Here is a 25,655-nt window from a genome sequence, read left to right as displayed (position 1 = left end):
GAAATTTATACGGACTCAGCAAGAAAAACATGTTTAATCAAAAAGATGTTACTATAGCCAAAGAGTCATATGATACAAAAATCCACCCTCAAAAGAAAGAAAAAAATTTTCCAAGATTGAAATTCTAGAAATCTCCAGATGAATATGGCTGGAAAACGATGCATATTAAGTTTACGAATGTAACTTTCTGAGAAATTTTTTTAGCTAGAAAAATATTAATACAGAATTGGTTTCTAATTAACATTGCTATAAATGCTACACTTTGAAATTTTATATTTCATAAAATTCAATTTTATGTTATATGTCCCTAAAATCGAAACTTTTCTATTTGATAATATCCACAGAAAGATTTATATACATATTTATTTGATAATGCTTTAAACAGAGAGGAAACACTATAAAAAATCAAATTACAGCTTTTGGCTGATTATGTATTATTAAAAGATACTGAAAATATTTTACAGTTTCCTTGCTTTTTATTTTAGTAATACTAAGGGAGCTAGAAATAAATGAAATTCCTAAAGTTACAGTCAAACACTAGTTCTTACCTGTAGCTTGTATTGTTGCAATCCAGAACAGAAAGAGCATTACACCGAATGCCATGGGCTTGGCCCACATCATGGTGAAGCACTCTTGTCACCTCATTGGAATCTGTTAAAAGAAAAACAAAAACTGAAGTATACCTCCATCATTTACCTTTACGCTCTTAAAACAATCGTAGCAAAACATAAAACGGCTATAGGATGAATTAAATGCGGAAAAACCATCCATTTCTTTTACGCTTTGCATATTTTACAAAAGGTTAATCCTAGTAACGAAACGAATTATACGAAGAAAACATTTGAAAGATTCCTCTTCATCAACTAGATTCTACAGAAAGAAAGAAAAAAAAAAAAAAAAGTTTTTCTAACATCAGGATGTGGGCACAGAGATTTAAACAAATAAAAAAAGTCTATCCATCTCGATTTATAGCGTAAAGATTCTAGTTAAAGTCGGCGGAATGAAAATACGGGCGAGCTATCGTGGAATCTCCTTCGCCTCCTACCAGACTAGTGGCTGAGTATTTTGAATCACTGAAATTGGTACTTGTCCTCAACTTTATTTCAACAGCGGTAGAAAGGGTTGGTTCCAAAGATGTTTTTATAATTTTTCTACATCCTTTACGTTAACCTTCTTATGCATTCTAATTATGCTTTTGGTTTGTTCTCGTGTCACTTATTTGACAATGGCTGAATATCAATACTGATGCAAAATACTCTTGAATCTGCCGAAAAATTTTCGGAAAATGAAATCCTTTCAGTAAATTATACACAGAATCTTCATCGATATCTGTCTTTCTCAGTGCTGCCACTGACAGACATTACTTTATATTGATGTTACTTGAACAGATTTTATTGCTTCTTTTCTGCATCAAGATTACGCACACTCAAAACTCCTCAATAATGTACTTCAAAATTACAGTGGCACTGTTGAAAAGCTTTGAACAACTATATATGGCAAGAAAATGGCATAACAGCCAACAGTTACAAACTGATACGGCTTCGTGTACACTTAATTGCATATTCCAATATTTTTGATGAACTGCGTATTTTTTTTTATTGATTTTGCTTTATTAACCAGTATATGAACAATTTCCAAGTAACCACTTTTGAGTCAATTTCCGATTAACGACTTTCGAATACAGGATGTTCCAGAAAATATGGCGGAATTTGGTATTAATTTATGTTGTAAAAACGTTAACGCAATACGTTCTGAAATACTCTTACTGCAATTAATAGCTAATACTCTGAATAGCATTACTCTAGGATAATATATCGGCAACACATACACAACTTCAGTGTGCTTGCTGAATTCGCAAAGATTAAGAAAAGAGTTCCGCAGATTAAGCAAAAAAAAAAAAAAGTTAAGAAGTATGATTTATGTCCCAAGTAGCACACGACGTTGTAAACTGGTCCGAGAGATTGCAAAGTGGTGCTGGTAGTTTACGACGTCTTTACAACGTTGCGAAGACGCAAAATATTTGCCGTTGCATCTTTGCAATTTGTCGACGTCGCTGAAACGTCATTTGATATGACCGCTTTTAGACGTGGTCGTTTTAGCACCTTTTTAATAGTTCATCAGCTTTACTTTTAGAATGAAAAGAGACTAAATCTGCCCTTTAAAGAATCTGAAGTCCGCATAAGATTAATTTACCATGTTTTATTACTTTATTTCATCTAAATATATTAATCTAAGGTAGATTAATCTAATGAAATAAAAATTTAATATAAATACTATTGATTTATTAAATTTAATTAGTACTAAAAATACGTACTAAATTATTGTTTAATTTTTTTAAATAAATAATACTTGAAATATTTATTCATAAACCATTCATATTATAGCAAAATATTTAAAAATGAAACTAATCTATAAAGTAAGTTATAGATTTTATATATTTTAAAAGTTATGCATTTTATATATTTTAAAAGATCATATTTCCAAAATCTATGCAAATTACATGTTAGCAATTATTTCACTACTGAAATATAACTTTATTTATTACTTTTTAAGCAAGGACGAATTTATTTGAATTAATATGGTGACATAATATGAAACATTTTACAGCATACAGTGTAAAAAGTAAAGTTTTCGCGAAGATATGATTGTGCGTGATAAATTACTAATAAATGTTGACATCAAAATTAAAGAAATTGTGAACAAAAATACGAAATTCATTACCTATAAAAATTCTGATGAACTGTTTTTTATGTTTTTACGTTTTTGTCCATCTAACGTAAATGCATTAAAAAATGCTTGGTTTAATCCTAGTATACGGTACATTCGGGATTTGGCGACATTGACATTACAAATGTTTTAGCGAGCCCGATATATATTTTTTGTAAATATAATCTTGCGAACATTGTTCGTAATTCTATTCAGTTGAAATAATTCTTCTAGGCCATTTAAAAACGATTCTATTAAGTTATCAGAAGAACCGTCGAAAGGTTTTTAAGCAACCGTATAAATCGCTGAAAAATTACACTGAAATGCTGTTAAAAACTTAAAAAAAAATTATGTACTCTTAAATTTTATAAATTCTTGCTATCCCCAACCTTTCTCGAGCCATGTGGCTCCCTCTAGTGGTTATTAAGTTAAATTTTCCTATTTCCGCTCGCTTTTATTTAATTCTGATGAGGAGGTACATGGTTTTGAACCATAGGCACTCCGTAACTTTTAATCATTGGCACTGAAATGCTGTTCAACCACATGTATATAATTTACTGCATGATTATATAAACCAACATCTGAGCTCGAGGCTTGCGCGCTGGCTGGCTGCCAAATTCGAACACGTTAGTTAACTGCGCAATTAAATTTCAGAATACATCTTATTTTCAGGAATGTTTTCTTCACAGTTGTGCAATTCACCGTCGGAATTAAATACTGGAGAGCCTCAATACAGAAAGAAAACGATGCACAACAATATAATGATGGCAGTTTGTTTTGAATTGAGGTGAAATCATCGTGGAAATGCCGAATTTCTGCTTGTTTTCTTTGTGAATATCTGCTCTACAAGAACACACCAAAATTTTGAATTTTGAATGCATCCTTTAAAGAAAATATCGGATGCAGCTTGCTAAAATAGTCCATACAGTTAAATAAGTGTTCTATTTTGGTTTTTTATGTGTTACCAGTGATTAAAATTATATGGTGGTTTTCTCCAATCTTCAGTGGCCCCAGCAGTGCAATATATGGATGCACGGATTACCGATTCGGTTATAACGTCCTAAGTGCTATATCATTCATATTAATCGATTATTGTGTTGGTGCTCAGAATTAATTCATATAAAACCAAAAACAACATACAACGTTAAGGCATTTTCTGGTTTTGCTGAAAATGCAATCAATGCAGAAGCAACAACAATTCAAGCTGTTATGGTATGTTCATTAGTTCCAAAATAAAAAAATAAAAAAATAAATAAAAAAAAATTATTGGACTGGTACCATTATTGGACTGGTATTGCGCCGAATGTGATTAATATGACTGCTGAAGTTGAATTAGATATATGTAATAACATATAAGAAAAATACAAGGAATGCATTAAAATTAATAATAGTGCACATTCCATTCTATATTATGCTGTCTTTTGTATAGTATACAGAAGAGGTTAATAATTTTAAAGTGTATGAAATGTATGATCAAAAAAATAGTGTTAAGGAAACATTATCATTACTATTAAATATTGTAATCTATAATTATGTGATATTTAATTGTGTAATATTAAAAAACACTAAATATTTTTTATTGATTGCAAATTCCAGTTTTATTAATTAAGACACAATAACACGCCGAATAAATACTAATTCAGAAGTCAAACAACAAAAATCAGCTTTATATTTACCAAATTTTCACAGGACTAGTTTCGATGGTTTTACCGAACCACCATCTTCAGCTGCAAAACCGCAAAATGCATTTTGCAAATTTGGTAAATATAAAGCTGATTTTTGTTGTTTGACTTCTGAATCCAGTTTTATTACTTTTCGTTTGGTATCTATACTTCCAAAGGTTTTATTTTTTATTAAATTTAAGTCTTCGTTTGCTTTTTATGTGCTTGTGATAACAAAGAAATTCATAATAAATAAAAACAAAAAGTTTCATTGTGTGCTATTTAACGTACTTAGCTTACTATCGTACACTATATTATTTAAATTATTTCTGTACAGTAACAAAAGTTATTGATTATATAAAGTGCATGAAATAATCATTGTAATCTACCACTATTCTAAAATGTAGAAACTAAAAATAAGTAAATACATTAATATAGGATCGAAAGAAATGGTGTTATAAACATCAGCATTATTAGTAAATACTGCAATCCATAATTATTGCACTTTTAATTGTTTACTATCTGAAAAACACGAATAATTTCTTATTAATTGGAAATTTTAGTTCTTTTACCTTCCTTCTGCTTATTTACACTTTCAAACACTGCTAGTTCATGTTTTCTCTTTAAGTAGTGCTGTCATGTATGTTGTTAGTGTTTCATTTGCATAGCTTGGAGATATAGAAGTTAATGTTTATATTTTTTACTATAAAACGCGAATAAATTTGTACTTGAGTTCAAGTTAAATACTGATTATGCTACCTTAAGAACAGTTTCTTGACGAGGGCAATTTTCAGTGTCTCTGAGATTTAACAGAAATAAATGCGATAATGCTGTTATAATCAGAAAAGCTCTTCTTTCTTTCTTTTTTTTTTTTTAATTTTTTTACCCACATATATATCTTTACTTTTATTTATGTCTGATTGAGTTTTATTTACTTAAAACCCTCTATTAATGTTATATATTTATAATAACCACTTTCATAATTATTCGCACTTACATACTAAAGAATTAAGGGGAAAATTTTATGAAATCTTAAATAATCATGACTTGGAATTTAAGTTATTTAAAAAATATAGTTTAAAGTACTGAAAACAATTAAAACTAATTAATTATGCATGTTTATTCTTAAGAGAAAAAAAATTTATTATCTTCTGGTTTTCAGGAAATGATAAAATATTTAAACTTCAGAAAAATACAAGGAATACAAAATTTTAAAAAAGAAGAAAAATACATTAATTATTAAGCTTATTTTTCTGCATAAATCAATATGTAACACAAGGACATAATAACGACGTTTTCACAACTGTTGCAAAAAGGTCGTAAGACGTCGTGATACGATGCTTTCACAACGGAAATGTAACCTAATAAAGACGCAATAACGAGGTTTGTGTGACAAAAACTTCATCCGCAAAGACGTAATAAAGACGTCTTTGCAACGGTTGCAAAACAGTGGAGTTTCGCGGACATCTGGGGGTCTTAAAGATGACATATTGCAACGACATCCGCGACGAGTTTGCAACGTCGTTACGACGTTACTGTGCTACTTGGGGTACTTGTTCACTGTAGGTTGAACGATGCACCATCAGAGTTCTCGGATACGGAGTCCTACCTCCATCAAAATCAATTATTATGTCGCTAATTATGAGAGGGTCCGAATAAACACATTTTGAAAATACAGACACATAAATACGCACGGGTAAGACGGACCACTTCGGGCGAAATACACAATAATAACTAAACAAAAAGCACAGCTATCAGTTGAAAAGAAAGACAATAAAAAATATTTACAGATATAACGCAGAACTATGATTCCACTCAAAAAAATATATTTTCACAACACAATTTATAAATGTTTACTTATTACGCCCAGAGGGCGCTTGTAGACTCATTAGGTTATTTTGAAGCAGGCGAGGTGAAAAATGTGCAATGCCCTCGCTGGGACTCGAACCCTGGACCTCTCGAATACGCGTCGAATGTGATGCGGTTACATCACTAAGGCAAGCTGGAAGAAGAGAGAAAATACCTTACACGCTTAACATTATAAGGAAACTACTGATAGTTGTATATTGGAGTTATACTATTTCTCTCTCCCAGCCTTATATAGTTTGGTTTCATTTATTAGGTTATAGCAAAGCACTCGAGGGCTATCTGCCTAGGGATGCCTACGTAGACTTTCTAAGGGAAACTAGCTCGTATACTTATTACACATGGGGAAAATCACGAGAACACATGCAACCAGCCCATTCGCCCCAATTCGAATTACCAGTGTTCAGCGATTTTACCGCTCGACCGCAACTTACCCTCCGAGTTTTATATGACATTAGCGTGACAGTTTAATGTAATATACACGTAACTGCATAATATTCAGCTCTTCATGTATTTTAATATTCCTAATATACCGAAGACAGTTTGAAATCTGTCTTAAAAGACAATTTTGTTTCCTATTTGTCCGGGAAGAATGTGTGTGATTATGGCAAAGCCTCGAGGGCTATCTGCCTAAGAGGAGGGATGCCTTCGGGGAGGACTTTCTAAGGGAAACTGGTTCGTATGCACGTTACACATGGGGAAAACCATGAAAACGCCCGTGCAGCCAGCCCGTTCGCGGGATTCGAACCTCGGACCGAACTACCAGTGTTCAGCGACTTCACCGCTCGGCCGCTGGTGGGCCTTTGTACGGGAAAAAATGTCCTCAATGGATAGGCTAAGTCAGCATGGGAAGCAATATGGTTTTATAAACAAGGAAATTATTGCCAATCAAGAGAACGCTGTTTCGGGCAACTAGACAGTTAAGTCGAGCTTTACAGGTCCAAATTCTTCGGATGATAGAGTGAAAGTGTGAAGTCCACGAAAGACTGTAAGTAGGTATTCGGCGGTCATTGTTGCAATTTTAAATTCCCCGTAAGATAAAAATTCCTAATTCGAATTCCATTTTGTTTGTGTCATTTAAATAGGTCAGGGACAGACTTCAAAAAGTTTTTTTATAATGATTTCAAAGAAATTGGGAAAAAATTGAAATCATTTCAATGAAGTCCGAAGTTTTGAGCCGTTCCTTTATTTTTTCAAGAATTTAGTGTCACTACAGAATAACAGAATAGACAACTAGCAACGCACTACTGAAGCACACCATTGCTGTGAACATATTACAGTTCCCTAGCTTCTGTTATTTCCCACACGGCATCCGTTTGATCGCTATCTTGTAGAATGTGTAAAATTATTTGCGAGAACAGGTAAAAAGCCCTCACAACAAAGTGCCAAAGAACTCAGCACCAGAAAACACCTAGGGGTTTGAAATGGAATTTCAGGTCCCCGCATACCGGCTTCTAACCCGTGATTTAAAAAGGTGCACCGGTGCGGAATGAAAGACCGGTCCCCTATACTTTAGTTGACAGTTATCCTCCCCCCTTTCTCAACGGTGCCTTCCTTTTTGTTCCCATTGTAAGCCGTCCATTCTTTTCTCTGGATTTCTTCAAGAACTTGCTTTTTGAAAGAACTTGAAACTTCCTTTCATGGCGGACCATCTGCAGTCCAAAACATACCATTAGATAAATGAAATATAGTTCAAAACGCTTAAGCGGTTTTTGGAAAACTATTGTGAGAATTGGGTTGCATCATTTGGTTCTCCAGATTCGAAAAAGTGCGATTTGTACGGGATGAACTACTTAATTTTTTGTTCCTCCTCCAAATACATCAACTGTATTCAGAAATAAATTTACCAATCCCTACTCTGTAAAAAAAAAAAAAAAAAATCTGAAAGGTTTCAGATTTTAAATTACGTCCAAAGGGGCGTTTCTTTTTAACATTTTGTGTGTTACCTTTATTTATTAAATATCACGTTCTTCGCACTTTAACCATAAAATTCAGTTCAACAGCAATGTCGCAAAATAATTTTAAAATGAACATATCTTTAGAATTGCTGAGAGACTCTAAAAATGTTGTTTTTTTTTTTTTTTTTTTCTGTACAACGTTACCATTGCTCGCTTAGAAAACCTTGAATTTGTTAATCAAAAATTCGTTAAAGTTTTACGAAATATGAACTCGATAATAAAACAAATTCCAGATTTCAAATTTGGGCTTCCACATGCCCATATTCGCAGGAGGATTACGTCATTCAAAATTGGATGGCTCTAGGTACCGTTGTTTTATCACAATGCGAGAAACGTACATACATTTGTGCAGTTCTTCAATATTTAATTTCTTCAAATATAATACAAGGCGATAATATTTGGTGGCAACAGTTTGAAAAGTGAAACGGACATTTATTGTGAACCAACGCAAAATGCCAAAACGAAAAAAAAATTTCAGTGCATAGACGACGGAGAAAATTCTATACTGCCATTTCTATTCAAAACTGAAACAAATACCGCATTTGTTAGCATATTTAATATTCGCGTAATTTTCAACTTCTTCAAGGCGTTCAGAAAGCAGCAAGCTACTCTAAATTTTAAAATGAATCTGTCCACGTAATAATTGTTTTCATTTCACTATTATTAATTTGATCGTGAATTTTGGGTACATGGGCTCTGATTGATGAATGAATAATAGTGATTGGCTTCAAAAAAAACGGGGATATCCAATGCTCTTGATGGATCTAAGCTAAGACACATCGATGATAACGGTGACGACGGCGAAGACCTGCAAGCAGTACACAAACAGCAGTTCTAGCAACATTAAATGATTTGAAATCTAGAGAGTAGTAGTGGATAGTAATAACAGGAGACGAGATTCAGAACACAGAAAATAGAATTGATGGTATTTTATTACATACTGTAATGATGATATTTTATCAGATATGTATTCTTATTATGTAGGTTTCTTTTAAATAATAATGTAATAGTAGTTGCCTACAGTTTTACCCATGAATACTTTTCTTTTTACTGTAACCGCATCCTTCGGAAATAAGATTATTCGCATAATTTTCCCCTCTAGATTTTTGAACGTTAAAATTACTGAAGGGCAGAATATGCGAGTAAATACGGTAATACGTTCGCAAATGGTTAATTATTGACAGAAAACTACCGTTATATCCCAGGAGGCACACAGATGATATTTTCAAGTATACAGATCTTTCAGCTTTTGTGGTAGATTTCAGTCTTTCTGAACCTAACTTCTTCAATTAATGATATGAGGCAGTTTTCCTTAGAAAGTCCTCCACGAAGGCATCCTTTCCTTAGGCAGATAGCCCTAGTGTGCTTTGCCATAATTAAATACACCACCTTCAATTAATGCACAAATCTCCTTTCGCTAATCTGTCACTATCTCATCAGCGATATACTATAAAAGCTGGATTATTTATAAACCGGCTAACTGCTTATAAGGATGAAATGATGTATTTGAGAAAGAATTTTTAGCGAAACTGACTCGCATTTATGTTGAACCTGAGGCAGACCGCGAAAACAACTGGATGGTGGTGAATAAAAATACAGGTGTGTAAGATAAAATTATTTTAATCCGGATATTCCTAACACATTTTTTTTTTTTTTTTTAAATTGCTGAATCTGTTGATGAAATTTGAACGACAAATGTATTGCGTTTTATGGAGGAGCAACACGCTTCTTTCACGTGTTTCTGATTAAACTTGAAATATATATATATCTTATGCTTTGTCGAGTGGCTACTAAAAGCTTTTTAAATCCGTTGGGGTTTTAATCAAAAGTTCATTTAATTCGCACAAAATACGAAATAAATCAAAAATAAATTTGAAATTCAAAATTCGAGCTCCGAGAAGCACGTGTTCGGTGGAAGACTATGCACATTAAAAATTTGACGGCTCTGTTTGCCTTCGTTTTTGCGAAATGTGCGGAACATACATTCATACATATATATAGATTCTTCACTATTAAATAGCAAAAATTACTCTTTTCTTCAGTCAGAGAATAATGTGCAGAAATTACTGTCCTTTTAAGTCACTTGGATTCCTCAGATCAACTGAAAAAAATCGCCTTTCATTGCTTCCAGTTTTTCGGGAAATGCTGTCACAGACTTCGATGGGTGATTTTTCTTAATGTACGGTTTAAATGATTCTCGCATCCAAGCGAATCTCGAGAAATTTGGGTTTTTACCGCTTTTCTCACCTCTACGTGTAATTTAACTTTTACGCCACTGTCATCAAAAGCTTTCTGATTGATCGATTCTGTTTGGGTGACAACCAAGCATTAAACATACACTTACTGCAATACGTGTTGGACAAGTTGAAAAACAGAAAAACCTATTTGTTCAAGCAGGAGGTGGGATTATAGTTAACTAACAGCAAGTCCAATGACCCACTCAGCAGCATCGCTGTGCGAAATGGGATGTCGATTCACGAAAACAGACATTTCTACAGCACTCATCTGCAGATCAAGAACAGTCGGTTTGGACATCATCCGACAGACACATTTAATTCTTCATAATTTACCACGAAATTAATTGATGATATGCCACGAAAATCGCCATGTTTAATCAATTTCCTTCACAAGCTATGCAGCGGTGTAGCTAGAGCGAGAGCGAAGGAACGCCCCGGGCGGCATTTTTTGCTTGAAACATCAATTTATAGAGGTTACTCATGTTAATATTTGGAACAGTTGAAGAATAATGAGATTCTGAATTGCCATACGGAGTTATATTAGAAAGAAAAATAAATTTTTATTCTAGATAAAATATTCAAAGAAATCATCGAGAGATTTCAACGACTATACTTTTGTTAAACTTTTTTTATTCCGTCGAAACTTCTGAATGAAAAATATCAACTGAATTATCATCACGGTTACATTAATAAGCAAGAATTCTTCGTTAAGAGACAAGTATTTCAGAGTTTTACATCCATTATTGCTAAGGAAACCAAAATAAGGACATGGAAAGTTGCGATTCTTTTAGACTTATGCAGCTAATTCTAAAATTCAGTATCGAGAACAAAGTTCTAAATAGTGTAATACTACTGCACACTTTTGCAACATTTGTAATAGTCGTGAGAATAATTTTCTAAATAAAAATCGCTTGAAGTATTTAAGATTTATAAAAGTTTATTCTGTATTAACAAAATTTTTCTATACTGTCTACATAGGAGCAACTGAAGCAATCAAGTGGGCCTCTATAATGTCATCGATGTTTTTGCGAATGAAAAACAGGCAAAAAAAAGTAATACAATTCTAAAATGCTAGAATTAAAGTTTTCTGCAAAAACGAACGTAAATTTTAATTTAGTTCCCTATATGGCATTTTGTAAGATATTGTTCGTATATTAAGATGGACGACATATTCAGGGTTTCCCGGGTGGAAAATGCAGATACTGCCCGGGTGGCAAATGTTCTAGCGACGCCGCTAGGACTGCGAGGTGTCTAGTTCCAAAACTGAAAAAAAATGAGAAGTTAGAGCGCTCTCAACTTCCAACTGCAGCGTCTAATTCGATTACAAAATGTTGCATAATATGCGACACTATAAGTGTTAATTTAGAAGCCAAACAATCCTTAGAGCTCTGGAAACATCTTATGTAATTATAGCCCTCGATAGTTGAGATAAAGTTTCAGAGGGGCTCAGAAGCATTCATTATCCTGTTTTTCTTTTACGGCAAGTGAGCACTGTGGAATGTTATCCCAGACTTACTGAATAAGCCGTTTAGTAAGTTCAAGACGTGAAGATCTGTTTATGACAGCGCAATTGATGAAGCACTTATTTGTAAGCAGAGGTGACTAGCTGGTAAGATGCATGGTTATATTATTCAAAATAATGGAAACAGATTTTCTTTGCATATTTCTTTCTATCCGTTAAGATGGAAATCTCGTGGCTGACGGATAATCGAAGTTCTGCTTACTAATTTTATATAAGTCACATACGTCCGCAGGGATACAGGAACAAGACATTTTTGTTCCCGCCGGAATCGAATGAAAAAAAATGTATTTTACTTTGATAAACATTTAATATGTACGTTTTTGCACTGAATTTAATGCCGTATTTTGTAATCCATCTTAGGCAAACACACCCCAAAATCGAATAACTTAAAAACATTATTGATATAATTTTATTTGTCTCTATTTCTGTTTTCCCTCTTCCTTGGAAAATTTTCAGCGGACGCCTATGCTTGAAAGTATACTGAATTATCGCATTCTCTCGTACGTAATCTCGTGATGTAAGTGTTCAGAACGTCCAGCTAGTAACCTGAAGATACGTGGTTCGATTTCCGGTGAAGGTGTAATTGATTTTTTATGTTTCCTACTCTGAAAACTTCCATACAAAAAGTCCGGAAATTTCATTACTATTTATTCATTATGTAATGCAAGATCATTTAATTCCTGCAGAATATGCTTTACATGTGAAGTTGGTTACACATACGCACGTCTGTCACATACCTAAGCTTATATTTCTTACACACACACACACACACACACACACACGAAACAAAACAAAAGGAAGGGAGGCCAGGATTTTTCATACGCATAAGGCCATCTTATACTGGCTTCGGTCTGAAAAAAAAAAAAAAAAAAAAAAAAAAAAAAAAACAGTAATAAAATTAGATTTTACGTCACGATGCCGAAATATCTTAAGGCCCAAAAAACATAGTAAAAAAATTAGCTTTTACTTATGGACATTATCTGTAACACTTCAAACGTCTTAAGATAAAGGAAACACAGATTCAAAAAAACAAGTTCGGTCGAAACATGCGACTGACAAGTATTGCTCCGTGCACTCAACAAAAGCAGACAGTAATAACGAAAGCACAGATATTTATCTATTTCAGAAAGCAGCAATAACATCAGTCAGGTTAAGGCGGCGGGATGCAGACAGACAAACGATCGCCAAGATACCGAGAGCCCCGGCAAACCCACAAATGAGAAGAGACAAGGAGTCAGAGAAAAGTTATGAACCTCTCACTCAGCGGAAACTGAAAGGTGCCGCTGATGTACTAGCTATTACCCCAAAAAGGACACAAAAAACTTCTGGAGGATAAGTAATGCTCTTTCTTCCAAAATACGCCGAACTGGGGAAGGAATAGAGAAAAAAAAAAAGGCAACGTACATTAAAAAAATAAATAAAAGCAGCCAATAAGTGACATAAAAAAAGAGGAGCTAGGAATGCAGAAAAGTGGACGGGTCTACTGAGTCACGTCTTCAGATTCCTCGCGTGCGAAGTAACAACGATGAAATGACCAAAACCGGATCTTCACAATAACCCAGCACCCATCAGTCTCATTCTTTTCTCATTTAAGCAAAGAAGACCAGCCACTCCTAAAGAATATTCTTCTCTCCTCCTCGTTCCCTATTAAGTTTTCTTTTCGTTCGCGAGCCAACCCCCTTGCGTTTCCTCTTTCTCTCTTTTGGGACGAAGATCGAAACACCTGTTTGTTGATGACTACATTCGTTTCGTTTCCAAACAGGTATAAGGAAACTCGGTGAAGATAAGGAGCGGCCTGTTTCGCAAATGGATCATCTTATCATTAGGTCTTTTTCGAGTAAGGAAGGTCGTTCCATCCCTTCGAAAAGTGGCCACTCCATTTCAAACAAACAATAAATATTCGCAGTTTTTTTTTTTTCAGTAGGTTTATCCAAGGTTCCTCCAAACTGAGGAGATTTAACGCTTTCCTATAAATATATAGACTTAAAACTATGTGAATTACAAATTTAAAACGACAAACAGCTGAAGAATCATAAGTTATTATGAAATATCTGAAGAATCATAAGTCGATGAATGGAATCAGCTCTAAAGAATCATGAGTTGATAAATGGTCTGTTGTTGCGTTCAACATTGGGGGATGTTTCCATAACCGGCACTTGGCGAAATTGCGGATTTGTTTACATCGGAAGTGAGCGTACGTGCGCCAGAATATGGTAACCCTGATAATTGTTGCAACCCACACAGGGAATTTTCCTGAAGGAGGAAAAGGGAAATTTTCTGTTTACTTTTCGAACATTACGGTAAGAGAAAATAAAGTTTGAAAGTCGCAAATCATTATTAGTTCATATTTTCGCAAAACGTTTATGGGGTTTATTTTTCGAACATTACGGTAAAAGAAAATAAAGTTTTTTATATTTTCGCAAAACGTTTATGGGGTTTATTTTTCGAACATTACGGTAAAAGAAAATAAAGTTTTTTATATTTTCGCAAAACGTTTATGGGGTTTTGGGAGTTAAAAAATGAAGCAAATTATTATTATTAACATAACAAAAAGTTCCTTTTTTAAGTATTATATATGTTATAAATATTGCTATTGCCATGAAGACAAACTGGGCAAAGTTAAAATGAAACCAACAACAACAGCATTTAATTTATTATAGCTTTTTTCTTACTTTTACTAGAATTCTAATGATAAAATGATTAGTGCATTTAAATACATATTAAATGAAAATATTAAAATAAATATGGAGATGCATTAAATATGATTTGGACTAATTTAATTATGTATTCTTACATATATAGCTATGCCCATTTAATTTTTCTCAATAAAAATAATCAAGCTATCCTTATTATTTTTATATATCTATACATTTTTTAACTCTGCACATAGCTACTCAGAAAGAAAGATATATGGGTAGGATATAAGAAGATAAAAATTATTAATCTTCAAAGTCAAATGGATATAGCTGTAGTATATGATTTCAAAAAAAGTAAATCATTAGAATATTAAGCTGAAAATATAAGTCTGAAGGAAAGAGATTTTTCTTAAATTCAAACTGTGCACAAAACATTTCAGATGCATTCAAACTCTGAACTGGAACATGCTAATTTACTGTTGTGGAACTAATATGAAAATAATATTGTTGACAGTATAGTAGTGTACCACCAAAGAATTTATGCTGGGAGAAGAAGCAAAGCTTCGATGACACCACAAAGCCAAATGATAACTGGTTTAATTTTTACTCTTTTTATGCATAAAATGTCATAGTTGTTAGTATCTCATTAAAATGTATTTTCTAATAATATAATGATTTGCAAATGATGGAAATTTACCTGTCATTAAAGCATTTTGTTCTAAACATGCTTCAGCTTATCAAAGAAGTTAAAGCTATTCCAACCTATCCCCCATATTAAAGTTTTTTTGATTAAATCAGGTTCATGTCTAATGCATCAAAAATATAAATAAACCTTCTTTAGTATTTGTCAAACATCAGTTCTCATGGCCTTAAATTGGATGCAAGATTTATTTCACAAAGTTATGTTTTCACTTATGGGGCAAAACTTTTAAATTTGTTATTTGAATCTGTTACATTAGTCTTTATTTTAAAGAATATATTGTATGTCATATGGCCATGAAGGCAACCTGGTTAAAGTAGAAATGAAATCAAACTTTCTAATTAATGTGATTTGAAGCCATTGTGTTATACTTCGAGGAATATGTTATATGGTAAATATGTGTGCTCATGTTTTTCCTGGAAAGGGCATAACATTTTTTTACAGAAATAAGTTACCAACCTAAATCTATTGCCATGGCAATTAAATTTTTCTAAAAGAGCAGGATTATTTATAAGCCAAGTGCTAAACCTTTGTATTGTTACCCTGATCATGAAATTTTAAATTGTGATTTAATTTCTTTTTTCAGGTTGAACTGCCCTTCAATGAAAGCTTTTGCTCGATGTGTGGCCTGTAATAGCAATAAATGGGACTTTTGTGAACTGAAATCTGTTAGGCTTTCCAAAATCCAGAAAGGTAAAGTTTAACTTTTTATTTAAGCCTAATGTTCTTAAAGTATATTAGAATATCCATAGGTGACATTTGATTATTGTTTAATAAAGACCCCATAACAAAATAAGCTGATTGAATCACCAAATTTGTAACTTGTAACTTTTAAATATATCCAGACTGTCTGCTTTAATAAGGAAGTAACATACAGTGTATATATAGTAGTGTTTTGATTTTCATTTATCATTTTATTCTGTTTTAAGTATGAGTTCAGCAATGCTCCAACATAAGGTATTCCAATTTATATGAGCTTTAAGTCATACAGCTCCTTATTTTATTTTGCATATTTATACTTGTTGTTTTGAAATTGTCAATAATTCATAAAATGCTGATGAGCAAAACATTACTATGCCTATATATAAGAATTAGCTTTAATGAAATAAGAAGCATCAAAGTATATGCTAATTGCCCTAAAACTCCATACCCTTCTTCAAAACAGTACTTCAGTTATAACTGTGTTAACAAACGATGCAGTTGTTCAACATTTTTATACACTGTGCTGTTACTTTCATACTTTGGTTCAGGAAAGTAAATGGGATTTGATATTCTATATTTCTTCTTTTTTCCCCACATTATAATTATGAATCGAGTTATCAGAAAAGAATAATTTTATGAAACCATTAGCATCAGAATAACTCCATTTCTTGCACATGTACTTTTTGTTTCCAATGGTGGATGCTTGCCTATGCCGGCATTGGCCACTCCTAAAATCAGATATGGTGATCTATTATGGAGGCACCTAATAGGCAGGCCACCTTTGCCTCCTATGAAGGGACAGATAATTTACATCCATGCCTTGTTCGTTATTCGAACCCGGGTCCCTCAGTATTGTACTCAGGCTTCCCTAATCACTATACCATCCGGGCAGCTACGACTTTATTTTAATATGCTATTTTGTATTGATATGTAATATGAAAAATACATTTTTATTATGTATTTTTTAAAACAAGTGCTTTTTAGTCATTGGTTCTATTTAACTAGAATTCACATGTATTGTTTTATATGCAAAATAAATACAACCCAGACTGATTGGAATCTGACTTCAGAGCTTTCGCTCGTTGCATCTGTCACATAGCTTCAGAGCTGTAACTGTGTTATATTTAATTTTTAGTACTTAAATATTAATTTGTTAAAGTTAAAAAGTAATAAAGCTGAAGAATGTCAATGTGATATATTTCTTAACAATAATGTGCAGTAGTCCCTCTTTAAAAATGGTTTTGATTACCTGCAGACAATAAAAATTGAGAAAGTTATGAAAATTAGATTATTTTGTTGAATTCAAATTGGCCAAATGATAAAGATATACAGTCAAAAGTCGTTAATTCGGACACCCATAATCCGGACCTCAAAGCTACAAACTTTCTGCGCATGCGTTGCGTTCACGCATGCGCACAGGCGTTTAAGAGTGCGCGTAAGACCTTTACGGCTGCGAATATGTTTGTGCACATGCGCGTTTAATGCGTAACGGAGGTATAAGCTAAGCTAAAATTATCTGATTCAGTTAATGTTGCACATTGCGTTGCTCCTTAATCTTTGAATTGGATCCTGCTTATTATTTTTTGCAGACTTTTAGAACAATTTCATAAAAGTAAGCTTGAACTTTCGATTATGTCAAATAGAATTTCCGATATATATTTACTAATATGTAATTTATATCTACAAAGCGAAAGTATGTTCTGAAATTCGAAATCTGTTTATCAATTTCACGCCGCGGATTGGAAGTTGATCTGTCAGCACTATCCTTATCTTCAGGGCAGATGTTTTTATTTTATTTGGCTTATAATTCCTTACTAAGTATAGTATTTCATGTCTATGTACTCCGTCTTTGATATGATTTAAATCAAGTTCCTCGTCATTATAATTTGCTTTCGATAGTGAAGAAAGTGACCCAGAGGTTATTGAAAACGAAAACATTTCCATTGACAAATTAGTCGGTATTCTCAACACAGCAATTATAGGACTTGAACAGCGGAACTTTGTAACTAAACGAGAAATTATGTCTGTTTAATAGAATTAAAGAGAAAGTGTTATCACATGAAACGAAGCAACTTACATTGAAATAAATGTTTAATAAAGTAAACAAATAAATATTAAGCTTTTTCTTTTTGTAAATTTTGATACCCTTTAGATCATAATTGTTCTTTATTTCATAAACTATGGTTTCATATTTTTAATTTTATAATTTCTGCATGCCATCTTACCAGATTTAAACTGATGATATATAATCCGGAATCGCCGAAGTCCCGACGAGTCCGGATTAACGACTTTTGACTGTACTTGCATATAAATCACTTCTGCATATGATTGAAGCTTTACAATATGTGCTTGTTAACTTCAGTTGTCTATAGTATTATTATTATGACAGTTTAACACTTGATATTTGCAGCACATTACCTCAGATTAGAACTATAGGATAAAATGTAGTTGAAAACTTTGGGAGGTTATAAATGAAATAAACGCAGAAGAAATTAACTCAAGCCATTACTATTGTGAATGAATAACAGAGCAGTTAGAAAATTTATTATAATTCAGAATTAATGTTTAGTACTGGCAAAGAGAAAGTGAATAGTGTATTAAGTTAGATAGTTTTCACAATAGAAATATTAACTTAAATAAAAAGAACAAAACTATAAATTTTCCCTCATTAATTATTAATATTTTTATTATGTTTCATTATTAAACATGTTTATTACTTGTGTATCCTGCCAAATAGACTGGCTGCATGGAAGTTTTCATAATTTTCTCTATGTGTGACATGAATTTATGCATCCAAAATGCTAACCTTTGTATGCAACACTCACTCATTTCTAATGCTTTAAAGTCCCAATACTCGTTTAATTTAGCATTTGCAGTATCAGCGTTGTTACACTATGAGTATTACTAATATTTTAATTCAGTGCTGCTTTCTAATTACTTTCACGTTTATTTTATTCAATAAATAAATTAACTAAAATATAAAATTTATTGTGAATCGATTTTGTAATTATTTATGTTTATAATTTTTATCCCTTCCAGCTGATTAGGTGTGCAGAAGCAGCAGACTTGTAAATGTGAAGGAGCTATTTGCTTAGTTATGCAGTAGAATTCACCACCCTGCGGCAAGCTTCATTAAAGCTGTGAACAGCCAAGCTAACCATCTTCAGGGCAAGTAGCTGCATCAAGCAAACCCAGTGACATTCCAAAGAGGAATGTCAGTCAAAATAAAAACTTAATACCTAAATCTCGGAAAATCAGACAATTAAGCCACAAATCTTGTGACCAATTTTTCAGTTGCTGTGCTTAGTGCGATAAAGTTATATGGCAATAAACTGAAAAGCTATGGCAGGTATTCTGTTGTACCCTTTAATGAAATCAATTTAAAGCAAGCTTATCATATGATAAGCAAAATGATTGTATCATTGGATGGTAATGATTGCATTGCTGGGTATGCAGGCTATGGTTCTACAATGAGCCAAATGTAATATCTCAGTATGCTGTGACTATTAAAATTATAAATTATGTATTATTACTTCATATTGGTCATTATGTTCCAAAATAAATGCTCTTTTTATATAGAACTATATAAATGTAGAAAATCTGAGAAGTTAATTTTATATGGAAAGCCTTCGTGCAAAATTAATAGCATCTTGTTAATTTCATATATGTTTTGTGAAAGTAATTGCTGCTGAATCTAGAATTAATGCATTATCTGAGATTTGAGACAAAATTTGTCAAATTAGAAGATAGTGAAATAGATAAATAGGAAATGAAACATGAAATTTATATATTTAATATTGAAATAAATATCTCAGTAAAGTGGCTGTATGTAAAGTATAATGATGCAATTTTTATAATTTTTTACTAAAATGCTAAAATTATGTGCTATGAAAATTTTATTTTCATTAATATTTATAATTTTTTCCTCGCAAATTTTTATCCAAGGTGTATATGTTTTAGCTATTTTAGATTTTTCTGTTTTAATGTTAAAAATATCTTCTTTATCAGCATTACATTAAAATCCATCTCATAATCATTTGAAAATGAAGGAAATTTCATTCTTTTCAATAGTTTAAGAATATTTTCATAAAACATAATTATAGAAAAAATGAACTGATACATTTTTAGTTATATATATGTAAAGAAAATTTTTTAGAAGGATCCTTTTTTCCATACCAGAAACATTTCATGAGCTGTAATATGTAATATTAGTTGGCCTAATATGTAAAAGGAATGTTTAATCAAATTATTTTTATTATGCTTTTATAAATATCACTATAATTTTAAGAGTTATTGAATTTAAAAGTGAAAGAAAAAGCTACAGTTATTTCAAGACTCTTTAATAAAACAATTCTTTATTCTTGTATTCTCGTATGAAAATTTTCTGTATATTTAACATAAAATTGTATGCATGTAAATAAATTTTTTAATTTATTATTATCATTCTGTTAGCTTCAATTTTTATTCTCAATAAATTTGATACATATATTTAATATTCAGCTAAGTTTTATTAACCATGACTGATAAGCATTTTAAATTTCATCCTGTCAAAAAATTTAAAATTCCCTTTTTTTCTTGTAATTTTTTCATACACCTCTCATTTTCTGTTTAATTGTAAATATTGCATACTTATAATTTTATAAAGCATAACTTCCCTTCCCTGAAAAAGCACACAGATTCATTCTTAATTTAAAATTCAATTACAAGTCCAATGTGAAAATGAATTAGCCAATGGAACAAAATAACACATATGTCTTTAATAGAGGACAACATATCAATAATTCCCTTAGTTTCATTTATCCCATTAGCTTCTTTACCTATTAAAAAAATTCTGATCCCCCCCCCTCATGGGGGAATCAGAATTTCAGTGTAAAGTCATAAATACCACTAATGCACACATTTACATATACACATTTGCTTCCCCTTAATGTAGTATAAGTAATGTTACTCTTCATTGATAATGTTTATTTTTATTTTAACTTTGCCTGTATTATTCACTTTTAAAATAAGCACAAATTTCTATTCTGTTTTTTTGGTTATCAGTATTTATTTCAAGATTCACACATCTGCAATTTCCAGCTTCATTTATTAAAATATATTATGCATTTTACTCATTATTTACATTATTTATACATTATTACTGGTATTAATCTTATTATCTTTTATGGATTGTAAACTGACTCTGGATGAAGGAAATTTCCATTATTAAATATTTTCTATTAGCTTAAATAAAACATAAATACACACACGCAGAATCTTTGAAATAGGTTTTATGCGTAGTATATTGACTGATCTAAGGATGGAAAAGTTGTACAAATAGAACATGTAATTTTGTAAAATCATTACATTTGTCAAAGTAAGAAATAGGGCAAATATGCAAAATTCTATCTGCAGTGCCAGACTTAATTATCGATGCTCAGGATGGAAATCTCACTTGGTCACCCTATATCGGAATGATCACCATACAAAATGTCAACACAAATATAAAATTAACATTTATTTAATTAAAATTAAATATTTGAATTGATTTGAAAAGCAAGTCTTAAGATTAAGGGGGAAAATTACATTTAGAAAACAAATTTATATTTAAAAATGCTTATTAATCAGCTATTTTTGATGATTTAAAAAATATTGTTAACTTTTCTAAAAATAAAAAAGCTATAACTGTTTTTAGTGAATTTTGACTTACGAAAGTTTGTTTATAGTTTTGTCAAAAATTCATTAACATGTTTAGCTACCATATGTTCAATGCAAAAAGACTGACAAGCCATTAAATCTTGGCACCTTGTTGATCGAAGATAGCTTTTAATCCACTTCAACTTCAAAAAGCTTCTCTAGCATGGAGCAACTGAAACATACACCGTCCCAAAGATATCTTTAGTGCCAATTATGAGTTAGGGATTGATTCTCCCAATACAGACCACATTTTAGCTTCATTTTTTTTTAATATATACTTAAAAACTTAAGGTTCTTCGGAGGCCTCTCCTCTTAATCAGTGGCCTGGCTGTTCTGCTCCCCCTGGTACTCTTCTGCCTAGCCAGAATATGAAAAAGGTGCAATACCCTAGCCAAATTTTCCATTGCGGTAATAAAGGAGAAAATTCCTTGCATTCTCCCCCACTTCTAGGATGACAAGGAAGGTAAGGATCAGTTGCTAAATCCTGATAGTGACATATTATAGGCTACCACATTTTACTTCAGGCGCCAATAGGCAGGGAAAATATACGTTGCCCTCGCCGAGTTTCGAACTCCTAACCTCATGATTTCTAGGCGGGCGGGCTTCCGATTATACCATTAAAGACCGCTTTAAAGAGGAAAAAATACCTATAACTCTTCCTATTAATAATGATTAGTTTTTCTCAGACTTCGTTTGGCTTATTAAATTACGGCAAAGCACTCGAGGGCTATCTGCATTAAGGGAGGGATGCCTTCGTGGAGGACTTTTTAAGGGCAACTGGCTCGTATACACGTCACACATGGGGAAAACCACGAAAACACCCATGCAGCCAGCCCGTTCGCGGGATTCGAACCTCAGACCGAACTACCAGTGTTCAGCGACGTTACCGCTCGGCCGCTGGTGGGCACCTTGTTTTCCAGTTAATTAATTTAATGTGGCTTCATGTTTTATAGTTTTACTAGCTTTTATCCACGGCTTCGCTCGCGTTAATGTCCTTAAATAAGTTTCAACTTCGCGTGAATTTTAAAAATACACTCTGCGTAAAATTTCAGTAAATACTGCTTTTCTTCTATACCTATAGACCGCGAATATTTTGTATTTACGTGGAGTGTATCGCCATGAAATCTAGTAAAACTGCTATGTATATTTTCTTAATGACTGAAAAATTTTTGTGAAAGATGACCCGAAACCCGTAAATCCTGAAGGATTTCAAATAATAAAATTAAACAAGGAAAAATTTATAAATGTTACGCTTTCACGCCTTAATTACTTAACGGATCATCATGAAATTTTCAAGAAATATTTTTGATATATTAGCAGTGGCGTAGCTAGGGTGAGGCTATCTGTCTCTGGGCCCAGCATCCAAGGGGCGCCTTATTGATGCTACGAAATTTTTGAATGAAATGTTTTCCATTTTTGGCACATAGAATGGGGCGCAAATGCTTCAGTTGTCCCCAGGCGCTGGAAACTCTAGCTATGCCCCTGTATATTAGAAAAGGTTATAAATAAAATGTTTATTAAATATTTATTGTCTATAAAATGTTTGCGTGGCTTAAACCACGCAAACATTTTATAGACAAGCCAAGTACCTGTGCGCGCAGACAAACTTTTATATCGTTTAACATTTAATGTTTATACAACGGCAATCATTTTAACTATAAAACTTATTGTATAGTTTAAGTTTCAACTGATAAGTTACATTATATAGCCTATAACCTTTTCTCATCTTTCTTGAAAATTTCATGGTGATCGGTTAAGTAATTAAAAAGTGAAAGGGTAATAAACAAACGCACAAACAAACTCGCATTCCCATTTATAATATTAGTTAGGATTATATAATATTAAAAACAATTTTTTTTTCGTTATGACATAATTACGAATAACCTTGCTTTGTTAAGTTCCCCCACTTTAAAGATAACCTCTCATATGCATCGCAAAATACAATTCATCTTTCTGTTATATATACAGGCTGACTCATCTTTAATAAAAATCAAACGAAATAAACCGTATTTATATGGAGCAACAAGGCCAGAAATGGAAAAACAGATAAATCTGTATTTAGTACCAGTGCTCCTGGTAGGCACTTGGAGAGCTTTCTGATTCCAACCACAGAGTATATACCGTTTTACGAATTCAGAGTTTGCAGACATTCACTTCGTGTATCAAACAGCTGACGGCAATGGAGGAGCCACTGTAAGAATGTATGGGAAAAGGTGCCCAACCACATGTGTATCATAATATTAATGTTTGCACATTTGCATCAGAACCTGTTTCAATGAACATGGTCTCTTCAGGGTAAGAATATAGAATGTCAAATGGCAAAGATCAACCGAAACACCTGGTATATAGTAGGATGGGTCGCATGTTATGGAAGCTGTGTATATGCTTATACCAAAATTAAAATGCACAAACATATATGCAATTGTGGCTCCAACGGGAGTATCTAGAATCAATGGATATTATGCAGCTCACCTTGCCTTTCTTTAATTTTATCTGCAATGTGCCCAGTTATTGCGATGATAATCTGCGATGTATGGTATTTTTTTGCGGTGGTTCTTAGAGACACCTTCATAATAGCACCCAGATATAATGGTGAATACACCTTTATAAAGATCGATCGCTGTTCGAAAAAATAAAATTCTTTGTAAGGGTGCCTTGGCATAAAGGCATGTGAACCTTACAAAAAATCAATCTGTAATTTTGAAAAATGCAACCTCTGTAAGGATACGGACAATTTAAGGCAGGTCTCTTTATGCGAATGGGGTTTTCATTTGCATTGCAGATTAATTAATTAATGATGCAGTGGATGGAATTAATTTTCGGCACTTTTGTGAAAAACAAGATCTTTCTACGGAAACGCTCGTCACACATTTCTCAAAGGGTACATTTATACAAAGTCCAGTGAAGTGAATTTGCATAAAGGTGCCGAAGATTTATTTGATCCTTCGCTTAATTAATTAGTCAGAAGAGGCGTAGCTAGGGTTTTCGGCGCCCGGGGACAACCGAAGATTTTGCGCCCCTTTCTCTGTGTCAAGAACGGAAAACATTTCATTCGAAAATTTCGTAACATTAATTTCGCGCCCCCTGAATTCTGCGCCCGGGGATAGATGTCCTCCCTTGCCCCACCCTAGCTACTCCACTGCTAGTCAGTAATGAAAACAAAAATTGAACTTACATAAGTATGCACTTTTATGAAGAGTGCTTTTCTGAAGTTAGAAAATGATACTCATCAGGATGCTCGTCTTCAAGGCAGGCGCATTTCTAACAATTTCTTTAGGTAACAAGGATTATCAAACAACAACGATTTGCACAGGTGTGCAAGTATCTTTATGATGCAGGGCCGTTCCTAGTGAAGGTGGAGAGCGTAAAAGTAAGCGGGCTTCGAAAATCAGGGGCGGCCGGACTTCCGCGATACCTAAATATTTCAAATTCATTGTAAATACTTGTCATATTATGTCAGTACTTGTTATACAATGTGTCATATGTAAGTACTTAGTGAGTATGAAATATAAATTTTATTAATCATTGAGCATTTTGTTTTAAATTTGGGGACGGCAATCTCGAATGTACTCGGGCATCTAATGGCCTAGGAACGGCCCAGTTATGATGTACTCCTTATCAAACCATCTTGATTCAAGGCAAACTAGATATCTAGTTGGCTTGCTTGATTCTTTTAACAGAGCCCTTGTGATCTAGAATTTAGAAGCTGTATTTATAGATGATAAAGTCCAGTAAAGTGAATTTGCATAAAGGTGCCGAAGATTTATTTGATCCTTTGCTTAATTAATTAGTCAGTAATGAAAACAAAAATTGAACTTACATAAGGATGCACTTATGTAAGTTCAGTTTTCCTCCTTTCTTATAAAGAGGTCTTCTAGATCTTAGCGCAGACTGTGGATTCAGATGAACTCACTGCTACTCAGTCCCATGTTGCGTGACACCGCTTCGCCATTTTTAATATGTAAGTGGATGACTGTTTACTGAGCCTATA

General features: G+C 32.8%; 1 protein-coding gene and 1 long non-coding RNA gene across 5 annotated transcripts in view; one reads left to right on the top strand and one right to left on the bottom strand.

Moving 5' to 3' along the window:
* Positions 1-25,655, bottom strand: part of LOC118179781 (interference hedgehog-like) — a 204,847-nt gene that overhangs the window by 97,546 nt on the left and 81,646 nt on the right. For both annotated transcript variants that reach the window (XM_085819144.1, XM_085819152.1), the window contains exon 2: positions 549-651. In XM_085819144.1, the coding sequence (XP_085675270.1) occupies positions 549-621 (73 nt within the window). In that variant the 5' untranslated portion in view covers positions 622-651. The remainder of the gene's footprint in view (positions 1-548; positions 652-25,655) is intronic.
* LOC118179503 (uncharacterized) lies at positions 14,090-20,431 on the top strand. 3 transcript variants are annotated; one of them, XR_015041756.1, is made up of 3 exons: positions 14,090-14,250; positions 15,873-15,979; positions 19,028-20,431. It is a non-coding gene; the product is annotated as an uncharacterized LOC118179503 (long non-coding RNA). The 3 variants fall into 3 exon arrangements; XR_015041757.1 differs by having other exon boundaries at positions 14,090-14,339; XR_015041758.1 differs by lacking the exon at positions 14,090-14,250 and adding an exon at positions 14,362-14,406.

Source organism: Stegodyphus dumicola, chromosome 1, assembly GCF_044657685.1.
Source record: "Stegodyphus dumicola isolate Sdum_Otavi_A_Nest chromosome 1, ASM4465768v1".
Lineage (NCBI taxonomy): Eukaryota > Metazoa > Arthropoda > Arachnida > Araneae > Eresidae > Stegodyphus > Stegodyphus dumicola.
Note: the sequence above shows the minus strand (reverse complement) of the source record. Positions and strands in the feature narration are given on the sequence as shown.